At 43.8% G+C, this 20406-nt stretch overlaps 1 protein-coding gene and 1 long non-coding RNA gene across 2 annotated transcripts in view; both read left to right on the top strand.

The window, feature by feature from the left end:
- The window catches only part of Px (MAP7 domain-containg protein plexus), a 109208-nt gene extending 97418 nt beyond the window's left edge, over window positions 1–11790 (top strand). Inside the window, exons 12-15 of the mRNA XM_076799761.1 lie at window positions 4890–7523; window positions 8621–8827; window positions 8928–9323; window positions 9735–11790. Of these exons, the coding sequence (XP_076655876.1) occupies window positions 4890–7523; window positions 8621–8827; window positions 8928–9323; window positions 9735–9934 (3437 nt within the window). The 3' untranslated portion in view covers window positions 9935–11790. The remainder of the gene's footprint in view (window positions 1–4889; window positions 7524–8620; window positions 8828–8927; window positions 9324–9734) is intronic.
- Window positions 645–2209, top strand: LOC143360716 (uncharacterized). Its single transcript, XR_013083328.1, has 2 exons — window positions 645–1502; window positions 1544–2209. It is a non-coding gene; the product is annotated as an uncharacterized LOC143360716 (long non-coding RNA).
- Window positions 11791–20406: the final 8616 nt, after the last annotated feature.

Raw genomic sequence — 20406 nt, 5'->3', positions numbered from 1 at the left:
GTCACGAATATATTCGTGAATGTTTCGTAAAGAAATTGTTGATGACGAAGGATATACAATAAGAAAAAGGAATACAAAAAGGAGAGAACCGTAGCAGAGATAACAGTTTGGAAACGTGCGATTCTTGGCAGCGGTTGTTCAGAGAAATAATGTCTTCGTAATCGTGTTCGAATCAGAGCCTTCATTATAACAGTTTTTGAACAGTTATTTTCGGAACCGTTTCTCAAGCCTTGTTACATAGTTAATCGTTCCGTAGCTAGTAACGCGTTCCGAACGGCGAGATACTCCGAACATAAGAGTGCACGACCACGGAAAATACTTGATCCTGATCGTCGACCCCGTGCTCTTGTCCACTGCGAACCTCCGAACCGCCCTTCCGCGTCGCGTTTTTTCGTCATTCGTATTTCTTTTTTTTTTTTCTCGCCGATCGATCTCTTTTAACACTTCACCCACCAGAAAAACCTCTACGACCTCGTTCTCGCTGGCACCGGGTCAATGCAATTTTTTTTCGTAAATTTTTGGCACCACCCAGGCACCCCCCAAAATTCTCGGATAATCTTCCAAGCTTGTAGAACATCTACCATTATTTTCATTGCGTTCCGTGGATTTTTCTGAGCAGAGCGAAATTAACAAAAATGCGGGCTGAACAGACTGCGGATTTTTCTGCAAAATAAAAATAGTTCAGTTGAACTGTTACAAACAGAGGTTAAATGAAATTGTGCTTCCTCTTTTAATAATTGTAGAAGCTATTTTAACCCAAAAGTTAAATATTTCTTCCAACCTAGAGTATTTTTATTCTACATGATTTTTTTACGGTACTTGTATAACATTTTTCCAATTTACTCGTACGTTTAGTCGTTCATACGATGCAAACAAATTTAGTAACAAGTATTTTCACTAATAATATAACAATTTTTAGTAGCGCCTTAGACTCGCTACTCGAGTGAATTATTATTAGTATTTGATCATTTTGGTTAGAAACGCATAAAATCCGCGTTCTACCGATCACCAGTCAATTTAAAAAAAAAAATTATTCCAACGAGTTAGAAACTGTGGTATAAACCGACGACCGGTTGATTTCTTGAAAAACTAAAACAAGTAATTAAATGATTAATGAAATTTATGTACAAAGGGCTACACGATAAATATTCAATAAATTAATTGAACAACTGTCGCGCACGGTTTACAAGTCCCATGATTGAAAACTAGTTTTCCCGATGCTTCTGTTCGTTCAAAATCATTTTGAACACTTTCTAGGGGTGGCAATTCTTAAAGAGTGAATTAAAGAAACGTTCCTAGGGATGATTTGTTAAAAAGTTTGCGAGGGGGAGTTGGACATTTTTAAACATAAAAATCGCTGGTGGGTGATGTGTTAAGACGATTGTTTCGTGACAGGACAAACATTTCGAAAGGACTATCGGTGGCTGTCAGTCAGTCAGTGAGTCAGTCAGTCAGTCACTCGGTCAGTCAGTCACTCAGTCAGTGAGTCAGGCACTCAGTCAGTCAGTCAGTCACTCAGTCAGTCACTCAATCAGTCACTCAGTCAGTCACTGAGTCAGTCAGTCAGTTACTCAGTTAGTCAGTCAGTTACTCAGTCAGTCAGTCAGTTACTCAGTCAGTCAGGTCCTGATGACTCGTCAGGGAGCGTGCTCTTCCGTCACTCGCTTATACCGATAGTTTTTTTGTTTTTGTTTTGTTTTTTTTTTTTTTAGGGATAAGGTGTTCTTTTCGATTTCCGCCCCCGAGAGAAAGAGAGAGCGAAAGGGAGAGAGAGTGAAAGAGAGAGAGAGAGAGATTCTGTGGATTGTAAGTGTGTGAACCATTTCCCGGAAGCAGTGCACTCTTGCGTTAGTTCCCGCAACTGTTTTAGAGAATTTTCAAACTAAACTGATCGATGATGATGATGGTGATGAATGTCGCAGTTGACTCGTTCCTTTTCTTTTTAATTATGTAGTGATCGTATAATAATTCATCCATTATTGACTGAAGAATCCACCGATGTATATAACGTTTGTCAAACAATGTTCTTTTATCAAAATTATACCGTTTTTTATATAATTTATTATGTAAACATGTATATTTGGACGACTATAATTGAAAATAAACATTGCGAGAGAGAGAGAGAGAGAGAGCGAGAGAGAGAGAGAGAAAGTTGATGCTGCCGCTGATGATGATGATTATTATGATTATGATGATGATGAAGAGGAAGAGGAAGGAAATAAAAATAAAGCAACAAAAAAAAAATACAAACACAGTGATCAAAATTCTGTTTGACTTGGAGTTACTTTTGACCCTTCGATTCACATTTTCTGAAACAGTTTTGGGGACGATTCGTGACGGAGTTTACTGCTATTTTATTAAGTATGCGGCCGCCAACTATGTCGAACGAGAGATAGAGAGAGAGAAAGAGAGAGAGAGAGAGAGAGATCGTCTCGTAGCGTCCTGCGTGTTTGTAACCGTCGATCCTAAACGATCCACGATGATCGCTCGCGCGTAAATCCCGACACAGCTCTCCACCGAGAAACGAGAAAAAGAAAAAGAAAAACAAAGAAAAAGCAAACGTGTTTTCTCTCGCGATTATTTATCGAGAAAAACGAAAAGGCAAATCATCCCCAATACTTGCGAATGCGAATGCGTGTGTTTTACTGTGCTCAGAACGAACGACAGGCTCTGCGAGATTACGCGTGCGTGCTATTCGGGGAACCAGTCAGGTAAGTCGACGACAGGTAGACCAACCAACCTCTCGAGATTCACTGATCAGAGTTATGTTAAAATAATAATCGCCTAACCGAACGCTTCTCCTCGCGACACCGGATCGCGAGCTCTCCTCAACACCTTGGAGCTCGCGACCTTGAACCTCCAATTAACCCTAAGCGGACTCCTCGAATCCATCGGCGACGAACTGAATTTCGTTGAAATTGTCGCTTATGCTTTCAAGGATCGCCATCGAACTATCGACTTTTGTTTAACAATTTTTCTTTAAGGTATCAGTCGAAGTATGGATGGAGCAAGCGTGTACGGTTGACCTTGGAACGCTCAAATACTCGGAAACATTTGAAGAATTGGTCCATCGAGAAAGAACCTCAAGGTCGTGACCTTGGAACGTCCTGCGGAGATCACATTTTCGAAATTGCAGCTTTTGTCGCACGTTTTTTTATGTATACTTCACCGGCGACGTATATAAATCTTCAGTTTAATTTATAGCATATGACAAAATAATGAACGATAATGAAAGCTGTACGCAGAAATATTTTGTTTATATAGTAGATCACCGAAAAAATTTGATAGGTTACGGTGGTTAGAAAAAATATTTAGCATATCAAATTTCATGACATATTGTGTACACGCTTGATCTGTCTCTGTATGCATTTGGTATGGTGCAATTTCCATGGTCAGCACAACTTGCTGCAGCAACAAGTTCAACATTGACCCCAGAAGACTATCATGTTGCTCTACCGCGAGTAGGCGTGGCCTTGTTGCCGGCCATTTTACTAGTGCCATCTAGGGCAACCTAGAAACCAGTTGAGCAACGCTGTACACTCGAAAAAAAGGTTTTTCAGTTTTCGTTGATTTATTAAGGTTTTAATCGTTAACCCTTACGGCTTTAAACTATTTTGGATTTATCATTTGCATATGTTGACTAAATTTATTTAATATTCGTGTCAATAATTCTGCTCGTCATTATAGCTCCCTTCAAAAATTCAAGGTCAACATTAATTGTCCAGATAAAATACAATAACGATTGTAACAAATTTTACAATCAAGTTACAATCAATTTTTACTCATTTGAGAGAAAAAAAACTTGGAAAAATATTCGATACCTTTTTATTGGTCATAGTTCGCCTCGAAGGGGTGAAGCCTTCAAAGTTAGGGGTGGATAACAAATTTCTCGAGACATCTCGAAAACTAGTGCAAAAAATCTTTTCCGAAATTGTGTACACTGGACTGGGGAAATTCGTGGCTTAAGAAATATTTAAAAAATATATCTCTGTTCGAATAATATTCTAAAATTAATTCTTTTCTGGCTCGGTTATCAAATTCATGTTTCCCTTTATTATGCAACGGGGTCTTTCCTTAACCAATATTTCCAGCTACAATACTCTCTTAGACTAATTATTTTTTCTTGACGTCTATAACACCGAACAGATTGACAAATATTTATAAAAATGAACACAAAGCAACGTCCACAGAAACTGCACCATACCAAAAACCACAGTCACACAGTGTCCTTGATATATCACAGTATAGCAACCACTAGCACACGTCCACACTGAAACAACACCGAGCCACTTTTTGTCACCTGTTGTTGCCTTCTTCTTCTTTTTTTATGATAGGAGAATTCGACAAGAAATTGCTCGACGTTACTTCATTGTGGATGCCCCTTTAGATTTATCAAGGGAAGAACGAGACAAACGCCATACCCTATAGAAGCCACGATTACTATCTATCGAAACGGGGGGTGTGCATCCCTGGAAGCATAATCCCAAAATTCTCGATAAACCCGACTCGACCCGATGCCTTCCCGACCCGTCCCACACCCGCCATTTTCTCGCGCACACCTCTAAAGGACGATCTACGCTATCCGGCACAGGCACGGACCTAGTTCCGCTTCACTATAATAACACTTGAATAATCCTTCTTTTATTTAGTCTCTGACACGCATAAGCACTTCTATCCAAATTAGAATTTCGAGTTATAATGAGTAATCCGGATAATGAGAGCCCTAAGTCAAATGCATTCAGGAATGTCTGATGCGATGCCGAACGTGTACGTTCCCGTGCCCGCGCGCGGGTAGCCTAAATCGTCCCGAACATGTTCCCCCGTAAGTCGCAACCAGCATTGGGTGTCAGAGGAAGATTACCAAGCATTGTGTTCGGGATTTGTTCCAGCTAGGAAGCCGACCATAGCGGCTCAGATGCACAGCGACCGGGAGCGAGACCGCGAGAACAGAGACCGGCCGAGTCAAGGGGGTGGCAACAGCGGTAGCAATTCGGCGAGCAACAGCGTCGTCACCAGCAACAACAGCAGCAATGGGAACAGTGGGGGCAACGTGGCCACGGTGGTCAGCAACCACCACCAGGCCAGAAAGGAAGAGGCATCCTCGGGATCCTCGTCCGCACCGCCAACAGCAACGACGGATCCATCAGGAACCGGAGGAGGGATGTACCACGCTCGTCTGCCGGGATTCCCGAATCCTCCAGCTCCGATCGGACCTCCTTCCTTGTCCACGGCTTCAATCTGTTCCGTGAGCTCGGCCGCGATGCCCCCGCCACCATTAGCCTCGAGTCTGCCGCCCCTGAACCTTGGACCCCCGCCAGCCATAAGTTCCGCGCCAATCGGACCACCACCGATACCCTCAATAGCCTCCATGTCCTCTTTAACCCCAGCGGTGATAGGACCCCCGCCTCCTCCTCCGCCGTTGAACATGCCTATGGCTCCCATCATCTCCATCCCATCCTTACACCTGCCTCCCGTCCCCTCGACCACCATTCATTCTAGTCAGCACACAGCTACGATAATGAGCAGCGCGACAACTACCGTCACGACCTCTATATACCATCAGCAACCGTTACCGCAACAACAGCAACAGCAGCAGCAGCAGCAACAACAACAACAACAGCAACAACCTCAAACCCAACAACCTCCGTCGCTGCCACCTCCTCCGGTTTCCCATCAACAGCAACAGCGCAGCGGCGCAGCGACCACCAGCTGTCTAACCGGCAGCGGGACCATCACCACGCTAGCCACGCACACTATGACCACCCCTAACACCGTTCCATCCAGCAACAACGTGAATCATGCCAACCTGGCGCCGCGAAAATCCCCACCGCCGTCGTTGTCTCACGGGGTTCACGCATCCTCCAGGAGCAAGGACGTTTTGGCAACGGTGCCGACCACTGCCACCGCGTCCACCACCGTCACGACAATGACCACCATCGCTGCCAGCAGCACCAGCTCCTCGGCCATCTCGCAGCCGGTGTTCGTCAGGCCGTTCGAGGACTCGTTCCGTTCCTCGTCGAAGCCGCAGCCAAGACCGCTGGTCAACAGCCATAACCACAGCATCACCAGCCAGCTGTCGCATCCAACCGAGCCGCCGTCTGTGAAATCGTCCACGACCACGCAAGTCTCGCAGACGATCGGCCAGGTCGCGATAGACAGCTCGGAGACCGCGAAGAACGTGGTCGGTCTTCAGCAGTCGCCCCTGTCCCAGCAGCCTATACCCTATCCTCCTCAACAGTTCCATCATCCTCATATACCTGTCCCCCATGTCCCTGGGCTGTACAAGCCGCCGCACTTCCCCTCCGCGTCCTCCCATCAGCAGCAACATCATCCTCAGGGGAAGATCAACGTTCCCAGTTTGGCCACCAATGGGAGCAGCAGCAGCAGCAGCGTCGGAGGCAGCGGCAGCGGGACGAGCGTCAGCAGCTCGAACTGCACGAGACAGAGTTCCCATCATGCCAGCAACGAATCGAGTCCCGCCACCACAATGGCGTCCTCCCAGAGGTCGGAGAACGTCGCGATGAACGCGAACTGCGTCGCCGAGAAGACTGTTTCCGGGAGTTTGAGTTACAACGGCAGCAACAGCGTGGCCCCTGGGAGCAAGGTCTCGAGCCACTCGCATCAGAAGAGCAACGGGGACAACAGTCATCAAGCCGCGGCGACCCCGAAGGTCGACGCCAAGGTGAACTCCTCCTACTGCGAGAAGATGATCGAGAAGTTCGTCCAGGCTAGCCAGAATCATTCGGGGAAGAATCACTCGATCGAGAAACCTTTGGTCCCCCATTCGAGCTACGATCAGGGGAAGGGCCCCCCTCCTATCTTCCAGCCGGAGGGGTTCCCGCCTCCAGCTGAGAAGGAGATCAAGCCCGAGATCGTCGTCGAGCCAGCGAACAATCCGCAGACGAGCGATTTATCGAGCAACAACGTTTTGTCCACATTATCGTTTCAACCGAGTTTTAAGTTCAGCGTGAACGAGATCGCGCAGAAGCCGATCGACACCAGCCAGCTGATGCAGAGCATCAAGTCCGAGGAGGTTCTCAGAACCTGTCAGAACGTGTCGAACGTTCTGCTGCAGATACCGAAGTACCAGGAGAAGCTGTTGAACTTCTCGAACGAGCTGAAAACCGCCGCCGCATTTTGTTTCACCGACAAGTGCAATAATTTGACTGAGATTTCCGTGAAGTGCGAGCCACCGGTGCTGAACGTGCCCGACCTGAGCAAGGCTCTAGTCAAACAGGATGTCGCCATTCAACCGTGCGACAAGTCCACGTCGTCGTCTTCTTTCCTTGTACCTGAGAAGCCGAAGGAGCTCACGTCCTCGTTGGACCTGGCCGAGAGGCGGCGGAAACGCAAACGCGAGAGGAACGCGAGCCTAGTGTGTAGCTCGGACTCCGAGGGCGAGGAGGAGATCAAGGACGTCGATCTATGGATCACCAAGGGACCGCCCGCCAAGCTACAGTATTCCGATCAGAAGCTCGCGTTCCTCGCCATGTTCGGATTGACCACTCTCAGCACGCGAAACGGTGAGCTCGCCTAACCGATTCCTCCTTCGCCCCTTACTCTGTCACCTACTGTGGTGTGCGAATTTATGTGAACACACCAATATTTGTAATGTCTCAGTTTTTGAAACTTGGCAACATGACTATGTCAGTGGCTGCGGCCATTTTGTTGTACGTTTGGTACACTAGTCTGTGCTGACCTGTTGAGAGGTATTGACGTGCCGTTAGTGGATAAGTCTGTAACAAATAATTTGTAATCCTAACCCTAACCCTAAGCACAGACTACTTCGTCAAACGTACAACAAGATGGCCGCTACCACTGACATACACTCTGCCCCACGAGAGAATGGTACCGTTTCGCGCAGCTTGACTGGCCGCGGAAGGCTCTGCGAACCTCTCAACTCCCACTCCTCATTGCGAGTTTCATATACGCGGCGTACCGTATTGAAACGAATTAGCATGGAAGTATAGGGTATAGGAAATCGTGATCATTTGCATCCACTATGAATACCGTATGAACACCCGGTATGGCTACGAATGAGGCCACGTGCAGCGCTGCAGCGCGTGGCGTCACTACGCGCATGCGCTGTGCATTGGGAAGGGACCAATCAGGGCGAAGATGCGCAGCGACGGACGAAAATCGGTTCTCTCGTGGGGCAGAGTTTAGTCATGTTCCCAACTTTAACACTTTACCGACCGGGTACCGGTTGAATATCCTACCTTCTTACCGATCACTCGACCACAAATACTTCCCTGACACCGGCTCTGTTTCGGTTGCCGTGTCAACCGATTAAGGGTAACCACATTCTGTCAGCAGATTTAGTAGACTAACAAACTAATAAACTAGTTAACTAACAGGCTACCGGTCGGTAAGCGTCCGGGACAAAAAGCCGATGAATAGGCTACCGGTCGGTAAGTGTCGGGGACAAAAACCGACTAATAGAGTAGCGGTCGGTAAAGTGTTAAGAAACTAGTAAGACATTAAAAATATTGGTGTGTTCTTATTAATTCGCACACTACTGTATATCATAACATCAAAAGAAATATTGTCACAGTTATAAACAGCAACATGTATAAAATGAATTTTATTTTCTTCAAGTAAAATGGTAAACATGTTGCAGAGATGGAGCTTTGCAAGGTGGAGAAGAGGTACAAATTGAACCCAGACCCGCCGGACGTACCTTCGGAAGGGGAACCGATCGTCGAGTCTGTCTTGCCGATACCGCGCGATCATCCGGACGCGTTGCTTCACACGGCAGACTTCGAGCCGAAAGTTGGTTTCCTGAAGACCATAGGACTCGATGTGATGCCTCCGAGCAGAAGAGACGGTAAGCGAACATCGTGATACTCTGTTTTCTCTTTTCTTTTTCTTTTTTTTCTCGAATAAATTCGAGAAAAAGATTAACGATTAAACGTGAAACATTTCAGAGGCAGAGGTAACGTGGCAGTACGTCCTCCAGGACCGCAAGAAGCGGAAGAGCGCGAACACCGTGACAGCGTACTGCGAGAGGATCGCCAAGGCTTACTCGATGAACCCGCCAATGTTACCGAAACCGCCGCAGAAGATGAGACTGTTGGACCGGGTGAAAGTGAAGCACGTTCCTGAACGGCCGCCGCCTCTGCCGCCTTTGGTTCCGAACATAGTCCCGATGTGCTATCCTGTGTTACCTGTGCCCGGCGAGAACGGCGTGAAACAACACTGCAAGGTCGTCGACGTCAAGATCATCGACGACGGCGCCGACGAGAATCTCGCCGGAAAACGAGAGAGACCCAAGTGGAACGGAATCGAGGACATTCTGCTCGCCTACAGAGAGTATTCCAAAGGTACGCAGTTTGAAACTGTTCAAAAACAGTTCAAGAGTCCACCGGGAAAAGGGGGAAGGAAAGAGTGTTCTTCGGTACCCCCTCGTTTGATGCTACAGTAAGCATGCCTAACCCCTTGAAGTAAATTATTTTTCTCCATCGTTAATAATCGATTCACAATTTCGAAAAAATTGCACAAGCTACTGCTAATATGTAGCTATTTTTACCATTTTGTTTCACCGGAATGCCTGGAATAGTAACCGAGAAAAAAATTGTTGACGGTGGCCCGCACTCTCTCGCATCACCTTGAGAGGGCACACGTTGAGAGCTGTGCTCGAAATTTGTTAGAACTGATATTCCCCCTTTTCACTGTGGACCGATTGCGTCTCGTGGAAGTGTGATTCTAATTTGTCTGCCGGTGTATCGTTCCAGAGAAAACGCTGGAGAAAAGAATTTTGACGAGCGAGACATCAAGGCTGGCAGCCCAGTCGAACAGCTTGCGTTCCGAGACGATCCAGCTGGAACGAAGGATATACGAGCTCCTGTCGGCGAAAACCGCCCTAGATTCGGAGAGGCGGGTGCTCGGCGAGAAAATCGAAAGGATCAACGCACTTGTTAGGAACCTTAGGTAGCGACGCGTAACGCACAACACGGAAACTCATTCATCTGTGATATTATCAAAGGGTTAAGGGTCGTTAGCATACAACGCAGTACCGATTATAAAAACTTTCTATTTTTAGGGCGAGCGAGACGCTCGCGCGATTGCAAGGGAAGTTTTATTGACCAAATGTACAACCAAGCCTTTCGTATTCTTTGCGACTAAGTATAATATTACTCGTTATATACAAGCATAACAGATGCCCCACGGCAGAGAGGGAGAGAGAGAGAGAGAGAAAGAGAGATAGACACACGCTACCATACACACAGAAACAGTACTTCGAACAACACTCGTCGGAGGTGACCATGCGTACATACGGTCATCCTCTTTTGTTGTGTCCTTTGGGAATAATAAACGAAAGCCATATCAGCCGTACGCGAACACGTGTAAGTGATTGTTTGTACAAAAAATTCTATTGCAAATAACATATACAATTGTACGTGGCACTTCTCGGCTATCTAACGTGGAAGTGGGTAATAAAGATTTTCTAGTTCGATCTAACGGCTCTTAGACCCTGAACTATAAATAATTGTAATTTGTATCATAATATTTTAATGAGAAATAGACAAATCGTATAACTTATTTTATTCTGCGTAATGTGGACTTTATGTGAGATGAACTTGGAACAATGATATTGTCGTAATTTGTACACGAGTCGAGATCGTTGAATATCAACCGAGCGACGAATGAGGGGACGATCAGAGAACAAAAAAAAAAGAAATATGAGGAGAAAAGAAGGGATTGACATTCACCGAATAATATATTTAATCAGGTTCAGTGATAATCGGGAGAGAGATAGAGAGAAAGAGAGAGAGAGAGAACGTTACTCCGACGTATACAGACTGTGACCTCTTTTTCTTTTTCATTTTTGCATCCACGTAAACGACGGTGTATGCGAGCGAGAGAGAGAGAGAGAGAGAGCGAGAGCTAGCTCTGTGTCGATGCACATCATTCGAACGTATGCCAGACTGCGATTCACGATCAATTCGAGAATAGAAAACAAAAAAAACCGGGGGAAAAGAAACTAACGAAACGAAATTGTAGAACTAGAACGATTATTTTTAACTTAAACGATATTTCGAGATAGAGATAACTCTAGTCTACGGACATTCGTAGAATACGGGGAAAACTCACGGCTAATCCGACCTCGACGAGGAGGTCGGGTCAGCGACTGACACTTCCTTTCGATGTCCACTGTTCACGACAATGAACGCAAAGGCCAGTGAAATACACACGAGAAAATTAATGTAATAACAGCAGTGAGGTACTTATACAGTATAGGTAAAGTGACTTAATTAAAAAAAAAAAACGAAAGAGAAGAGAACAAAAAAACGTGAGAGAGAGAGAGACATCGCGCGAGCACATTCCACGTGAGAAAACATTGCTTGTCACCCGACCTCCAACATTCCACACGTTCGAAACCGTAATCGAATCGCAAAACGATAATCGAGTACGAATAAAATTCGTATTATTGAAACGATGTATTTTGTTTCTTTTTTTTTCGCTTTTTTTTTCTTACATTCAATCGAATCAGCGCTATGCTAATTTTCTTTTTCTCTTTTTTTTTATTAGCATCCTTGTACTTGTATCTCACTCTGCTCTCTGAGTGCATTCTTCAATGATTTATTATTCGTCATAACACCTCCAATATGTATGATAGAGAAAACCATTTATAGTTTCATTGTTTTGTTCATTGAGTGCCTAACGTTATCCTACATTTGTAAATATCATTATTTTTATGTATTGTATAACAAGAAGGGGCCGCAAAGTATTTGTCGGTCCCGATCTGGCCAAAACAAGAGCCTAGGAGTAAATTGTTGAAAATATGAATTTCTGCCGTGTGTTCATTCGTTCCTTCACTCTCCCTAAGTACGTGTACATTCGTTTGCATTTGTGTAATCATGATTAGACCTCAGCATTTTTCATATCCCTTATTAGAAAAATCATTTTGATTTTCTAGGACGGGCACGAATGATTCTTGCCGCTATCCCCATTGGATTCAATGAATATTCCGGCAAGAATTATTTGCTCCGATTAAACCTTCGTACAGCGCCGTTACACGTAGTGGCAAAACGCTCAAACTGGTAGGCGACGTTACCGACTGCTATCCTTCCCTGGTGGCGCCACCTGACACGAAATCAGCATACTAATTGGTTTGCAGCTTGAACCGTATGCCACAGATGGTAATCGAGTCCAATCACCGTTTCCTAAGATAATACCAGTCGGTTCTGAGGAGTCTTCAGTAGCATCCAAAGGGCGCCAAACTTTAATTTCATCTTTTTAACTTCATGCATGCTATTTTCATTACGTCTTTGTACAATATCTTTATCTTTGCAATAAACTTTTGTACAACAAGTATTGCGTCGTAAAAAATTATTTTACCATCTTTATTCCCGATTCGGCCGTCTGGCTTGTCGTTGAGTTGTACTACTGATTTCTCGTGCCACCTCTTTTGCTATCATATTCTCCTAATACAAAAGTTGACTTTTCGAAGTTTTCGGGAATTTCGAAAATTTAATTTTGTATTAGGAGAATATGATAGCAAAAGAGGTGGCACGAAAATTTAGTAGTACGACTCAACGACAAGCCAGACGGTCGAAAATTTTTCGAAAACTTCGAAAAATCAACTTTTGTATTAGGAGAATATAATATCACAAGAGGTGGCACGAAAAATCGGTAGTACAACTCAACGACAAGCCAGACGGTTGAAATTTTTCGAAATTTCCGAAAAATCGACTTTTGTATTAGGAGAATATGAGTGCAAAAGAGGTGGCACGAAAATCAGTAGTACAACTCAACGGCAAGCCAGACGGTCGAAAATTTTTCGAAAATTTCGAAAACTTCGAAAAATCGACGTTTGTGTGAGGAGAACATGATAATAAAGTTGGTGGCACCCGTTTTCCATGATTTTTTGAATGTTCTGATGGAGTATATTCATATATAGGTATGAATAGGTGGAGAGAAAGAACACATTAACTATTGTAATTAATATTCTTTATTCTTTACCGCATAAATTACAATAAAAGGGTTCAAATATTTGTACATATTACAACAGAAGTATACAAAATACAACAAAATAGAATGAAAATGTGTTTAGATTGGCAGCGGTTGTTCTGCATGCGGATGGACTGGGTCTGTACGAGTGATAGAAGCTGGTAGCTTCCTAATTGGCTATGGCACTTTCTTAGGATGAATCCTGATAGATCTCATGATAGACATCTCCGTTTTCCCTGAAGAACACTGGAGAACGTGTCCTCTTCCATGGTCTGAGAATTACTGAACGCGAAACGTGCTCGGAAACAAGCTACACAAAGTACAGTTTAATAGAACTTCATTTGCTCCCGAAGGACCCTGAGGACAACATTCTTAAATCATAATAAGTTACTAATTAGGTCTCTAAAGTTAGTAAATCAGTTATTGAAAAGATTAGAGAAACGCGGTTAATTATTAAGAACTAATGAATTAATTATTTTCGGCAGTTTAACATGTTTATACCAATTTTCACTGATACTGATATTTTCAAGCAGTGCCGTGGTCATTTTGCAACTGAAAGAGCTAGAATGAACCTTCGTGCGTCTCCCCATAAAATGTTGGGCCATAGTTTGCATTAATTAATAATTTATTGATGATATTCTGAAATGTTGTTCGTTCCTCAAATTTCGCGCAAATGATTCGTGCCGCAAATGCCATAAGGTACAGTGTAAATCCGGCAAGATTTATTTGCTCTTGCTAAACCTCCGTACAGCGCCAATTCGTGCAGCGGTAAAACGCCCAAACTGTTAGCCAGTTAACCGAGTCGTTACCGACAGAAGGTAAACATCGCGATGGTAATGTCGCATTTCTAGAAATAGCTTATCGACGGGCACTGAAACGCTGTCGCCACCTGCCGGAGATAGACATAAACTAAAGACTTTATTACCGACCGTAGGAATAGAAGTGACGTTACTATCACAGTGGCTCTGTCGGTAACTGTACTGTTAACTGGCTAATAGTTTGGGCATTTTGCCGCTGCGCGAATTGGCGCTGTACGGAGGTTTAGCAAGAGGAAATGAATCTTGCCGGAATTAACCTTGTTCCCTATGGCAAATACGGCAAGAATCATTTGTACGAAAATGAAGAAATGAACAACAGTTCAGGAAATCATCAATAACTAATTAATTAATGTCAATTTTGGTCCAAATTTTTTTGGAGAGGTTCACGAAGGTTCGTTCTAGCTATTTCCGCTAAGATAGTAAATTAATTAACCGTTAAAGGATCGAATAATTCGTATCAATTATGAAAAACAAATCGTCGTCGAAAGAAGGAGGACAGAGTAAGACTGTATAAATTATTATCAATAAAGTAGAGTACGCGTTGCAATTCATGGAAGAAAAATTACTTGGAAAAACAGCTAAAAATTGTTTAACAACATCCCTGACAAAAGGGATTGCTATCGACCGTCAAACAGCTAGAAAAAATACACGAATCCCAACAGAGATGTACGGGCGCAGTGAAACACATTCGATCGTGGAAATTATAGACTTTATTTTTAGAATATTCTGAATATCATAAAACAACGTAAACATTCACAACAAATGGGAATAGGGCGTTATTTATAATAGTAATAATAATAAATGTCGTTACGTTATCGTAATAATTAATTGTTATGAATATGTCATCACGACGTGTTTATAATTATGTATAAGTAAGATCATTTATTTCACTTCATCGTTAGCAATTATCCCATAATATCATATCTCGTCGTATCTCCGTTCCTCGTTTCATTTTCTCGCCTCCTATTTTGTTCGCCGATGATAATCGTTAATAATAATAACAGCGGTGATATCGGTGTGTCAATTTATGAGTATGTGTGTGTGTGTGTGTGTGTATGTGTTATATGTTCAATCGTAACGATCACAATCATAGTGACAATGATTAATGACCAGTAGTAAGAATAATAACAATGAGAATAATAATAATAATCATCATCATCTTAATCGTCGTAGTCCATCGTAAATGTATTTATACGTATGCTCGTCATGTATATGTATATATAAACAAATATAATTACGCTTATCTCGTAAGAAGGGATCGTGAGAGGGAAAGAGAGAGTGAGAGTGAGAGAGACAGAGAGAGTTAGAGAAAGAAAGAGAGAGAGAGAGAATCTTCGCGATTACATCGCGATAAAACAATGCGCACCGCGTTATCACGGGTCTCGTTAATTCATCATCGTTCTTTTCCACCCGTCCCTTTCATCTTCCCGTTTCTCAGTTCGTTTCCCTTCAGTCGAATTTCTCGTTTTTACTCATGTTTCGTCGTTCCCGCCCCGAGAAAAGTCGTACAGTAGAAGATAGTTCTTAGGTGGTAAGATCTCGCGCAATAGTAAATGTAGATAAATAGTAAACGTGCGTATGTACAGGTTTATCGTTGAATGCCATTCCTCGAATGCAGTTTCACGCAATCTCGCGGAATTAGAGAAGTTCGATTATACGATTCGTGCAGCGTTTCCGGTTCCACGCGCGCCGGTTCGACGAATAACTAATCCCCCCCCCCCCCTCGGTTGATCATCCGAACAAATTTTCTCGGTCCTCGAACGATCCTCGAAACCCCGCCGAGAGACACACACGCCAAGGCTACGATTCCCCTGGAAAATTTTTGTTCAAACTTCGCGCCGTTCCCCTGGCTCCTTGAATTCTGACGCGATCGGACATAATTTTATAAAATTAGGGAAATTAATTAGACTTGAGGACTGCAATGAATCGGTTTATCGTCCTGTCTGCAACTTAATCGACACTCTAGAGCAGGGATGGGAATTTTTGTCTGAATCGAGACACGAGACCTTACCCGCCATGGCGTCCATTGTCCTCGAGGACGCGAGACTCCAGTGAACGCGAGGAAGTTACGCGCCAGTGTTGCCAGATCGAGACTTGTTCCCCCACTCTAATTTCCCCTCCCACCGCGCCATTCCTCACGCATTCCCCCGGTCACGTGACGCGTTTCTGATGTGCATACTCCGGTAGTGGTCGAGAGAGAGAGAGGGTCATTTTTCCTCCTCGATTCGTGATCCCTCCTCTCAATGGCAACACTGGTGCGCATTGCCATGAGCGTCGGTGGGGAGAAACAAGCGCTTGAGGGGCCCCTACCGTTCCCATCGCTGTCCTAGAGCCTGGAACGGCGCCTCTTCGTTTTAGAAAATTTCACGACCCCCTCGAAAAACCTATGAACATTTACTGAGAGACACTTCGAAGCACGTAGTTCGACGCTACGAAATTGAAGCGCTCGAATCGAACGGAATCTTGCAATTATCTCGGGTTAGATCAGGGTATAGAAGATTCTATATCACTGCGGAGACCTCGCTGTGTCGTCATGAAAATTCTACTATTCGAATACTATGCATTGTTTCCTCGAGTCAGAAGCTCGATAAACCCGCGAACGTTTGAGAGATTGTAAGGAGACTGGGTCAGAAGGGACCCGGCATCGCGTGACCAGAGGGTCGACTCTCCCTTCCCGTTTCTCATGTAAAATATTGTAAAATATTTTACCAGAATCCGAAGTTTCGCACAGAAAAAAAAAAATCAAAACCGATCTCTTTTGTTTAAACAATTGAACGATTGAGCGAAGCTCTCGTTCTCGAAGAGTCGAACGGCAAATGAAAAATGACCGAAGCGTCGTTCCAGGATATTTTCCCGTAATTACGGTGTTTGCTCGATATATGTCCAACACACGGGTCTAGCCAGTGACATATATCGGCCAGGAGATACTATTCTTTAAAGCTCTAGAGGCGACTGAGGTCTCTCGAGCTTCTGGGCCCCTCACGGTGTATACCCCACGGCAGTCGGGACAGTTCTGCGACTTTTATCGCCTAGGCATTTGGGACATATATAGAGTAAACACATATAGAGGAAACTTTTGGAACTGTTCCTGTACATGGTACAGGGTGTACCGAATTACGGGGTGGTCCGACGGCGTCAGGGTTTTTTCCTATGGCCTATGGGGGTTCGTGGCGAGCCATAGTTAGTGACGAACGACAATAGCCCTCTTTCTCTTTGTCTCCACGTTTCGAGTTCGATATGTACATACATACAGATCGCCGGCACACGGATTGTACGGGAGGAGATCGGAAAACCGCGGCGGCTGGCAAGCAATCAATGACATTTAACGATAATTACAAAACAACAATGACAGAGTGTGGACACGGGTACACGGAGCTACACAGGCATACACACACGCACCCACGCACACATACAGAGTTCAAATAGTGTATAGAGCCCGCTGCTCTCTCTCTCTCTCTCTCTCTCTCTCTCTCTCTCTCTCTCGCGGCGCACGGTGGTCCGGATCGGAAAATTGACATTATTTTTCCCCAAAAATTAAATTTATCGTATCGATATCTAATCAATGAACTTAGTTCGTTAAATGTCCTTGGACTTCGGAGACGAAGAAGTTAGTACAATTTAATAAATATTATAGCTGCAATAGACGTCGAAAGTTAGGATAGTTTTAGGAACAGTATTTTTCACGAAAATTGCTTCTCTCTAATGACACGTTGACGATCCTACTTAATGACATTTAATATGATTTTGAAATTTCCTGTAATTTCTGACAAGAGATTACAATCTCAGGAGATTTTTAAGAGAAAAGAAATGAAATTATAACAAAAAAATTTTTTTTATATTGTAACAAAATACGAATAAATTCTTCGATCCGAACCGCCGTGTGACGGTGTGCGATCATCAGTCGTAACAGGTACATAAAAGTGGTTTTTGCCCGGCGAACCTGGATCGATCGCGGCTCGGAAAAACACCTGACGACGTCTCGACGACCATCGAAATACTTCGGTGCATTTGCATTCTAAAATCGGACGCATCACATGCACAATAAAAAAAAAAACCAAAAATCGACACTAACCGTGCTACTTTTATGTGATTACGTTTGAGGTCCCAGTTAGCTATTTTTGACGAGTATATCCATCCCGAAGAAATGGCTTCATTTTGTGTCATGACGAGTATAGTCGTCATGCGTAAAAAGTAGTTACAATTTGCTGCTTAAATTGCAATGTTAGTGAAAACTCAAATATATTCGTAAACTTCAAGATGTTTGAAATATTTGAAGGCCAAGACGAAATAAAAGGGTCCAATAAAAATATATAAATAATTATTATGAAAAAACCGTGCATATAGTATGAATTGTTTTTGGTAAATGTATTGCTTTCTTTCAAAACCTATAAATCTATTGTGTCCGAAAAATGTTGGACTTCTTAGAAAGGGGTGATTTTCTTAGATCAATAACTTTTTCCTTTGCAAAAATGTTCCACAACTTAATTCCATATTATAACAGCCACGCATACTCTGTGTTTGACGAGTATACTCGGCATCGCTTAATTTTTCCGACGCAATGTAGGTACAGTGAATGCTCGATATATGTCAACAACACGGATCTTGCCAGCGACATATATCGTCAAGGACACATACCCGATTTATGTTTACACTCCTCGGAATCCGGGGCCTCTCGTTCTTCGGGGCCCCTCGCAGGGCCCCTCGCGGTAGTGGGGATAGTTCCACGACGTTTATCATCCAGGCCTTGGCGACATATATAGAGAAATCACTGTAAATATTTTTCAAAGAGGTCGCAACAGCTAACTGGTTAAGGGTTGATCGAAGCATTCGGTAGTTGTGGTGGACAATTTCCACCGTGCGTGTTCGGGGATGAGATTCACGGTTTGGGGGGTTGTTCGCGGACATCGAAGGGTTGTTGTGCGTAGCCCCGATCGATCGAGCCCCGCGGACACGGAGAATTGCAACGAACGCGAATCCCGACATCCGGTGCCGTGCGCGGCCAACAAGAAACTTTCATATCTCGCGGAATCGTGTCGGTGTGCGTGCGGTCGGCGCATCGTCCGAGGAACAACCCCTCCCCTCCTCTCCCCCCCATTTCCCCTATTTTTCCTCCTCGTTTCTCGCCGGCGGCGTCGTCCCCTCGGCAAAAATCGTAAAATCGATTCGGCGACGGAAATTCCCGCCTTTTCTCGAGAGGAGATACTTTCAAAATGTGTCTAAGCCTTCCGCCGCCTTCCGGTTTTCCCCTATATACAGTGTGTGAGTGTGAGTGTGTATCATGGCGAAAGTTTCCCCTCGGACTTTTGATTTTTCAGGGATCCGGAAAATTTTCTAGAATATTGCTCTTCTCGAACGGGAAACCTTTTGCGCCACTGTTTTTGCGCGATGTCCGAGTTGATAAATAAACAAATTAATAATTGTGTTGTCTACACGGTGGACGAACTCTGGTCCGACCTCCGTACGTGACGGAAACATAATTCACCCACACAAAACTGATGCAATTTACTCGTACAATATACCCGAATGAATTTGTTAAGTAATTTATCAAATATAAATAAATTTAGTGAAAAATATTTTAGATAATGTTATTTCTAGCGGCAAAGCAAATCTGCTTCCAATCATCACCAACATTAAAATGTTTAAAAAATCGCCTCATGTGATCCCGGGTAGGAAATTATAGGCAACAGATTGTTTAAAAAATTATTAAAACCGGGATCCACGGGGTCTTGTAAACTGTAAAATAATCTGTATAAACGTAAATTCGCATAAAGAACACCGGTAGTTTCATCGCGATTACTATGCGTGTGGTGTGTTTGTGTGCCTGATTCACCGCTTCTCCATCTCTGTGTGTGTATATATATATATATATATATATATATATTATTTATGTAAATATTGATATAAAAAGATGAGAATGCACGGAACGTAATTCGGTATGCCATACTTACTATATGCGTATATATACATGTATAGAACCGCCTGTAAAGTCGTGTGTCGCGATAGTCCAGCGCCATTTTCCGGGCGCCATTTTTTTTCTTGAATCGTACGCGTCGATCGGACTGTTGTTTTCTCCGTCGATCGAAATCCCCGATCATTTTCGTTTCTCGTTTTCCAGCGGGGATCAACAGAAATCCGTTTCGAACTGGACCGCGGATCTTGACGCGCTTATGGCACTTTTTAAATCTGGATTTACCTGCCCTTAATCGTGCGCGTACGCAATTATGAAAGCAGGTAGGCAAAGTGAATAAAACTGATCATAACTTACCGATAAATAAACTAGTACTGATGTTCGTGAACGAAATGTACAGATCAGATTTTGATTTTATTATTTTATCTCTGTGGACAAAAAACATTTTTTGCAGTTATTCTTGATTCCGTGTAAAACAATTCCGGAATGTATAGTAATTTCCATAAAGATCCGCAGTCTACTCGCAATAATGAAAGATGACGCGCGGTAAGATCGTCGGCGAAGGTGAACGACAAAATGGCGGACAGAATGGTCGGAGTTGCTGGAAAGTGATTGGAGGATTGCGCACCTTTATGCAATCGTTTGCGTTATTTATTCGGAACGATTCGAATCCCTTTCCCAACCGTCGCACGCGAACGAAAAATCTCTGGACACCGAACAAACAAA

The sequence above is a fragment of the Halictus rubicundus genome, chromosome 13 (genome assembly GCF_050948215.1).
Source record: "Halictus rubicundus isolate RS-2024b chromosome 13, iyHalRubi1_principal, whole genome shotgun sequence".
Lineage (NCBI taxonomy): Eukaryota > Metazoa > Arthropoda > Insecta > Hymenoptera > Halictidae > Halictus > Halictus rubicundus.
The sequence above is the reverse complement of the archived record's forward strand: the minus strand, read 5'-3'. Positions and strand labels throughout refer to the sequence as shown.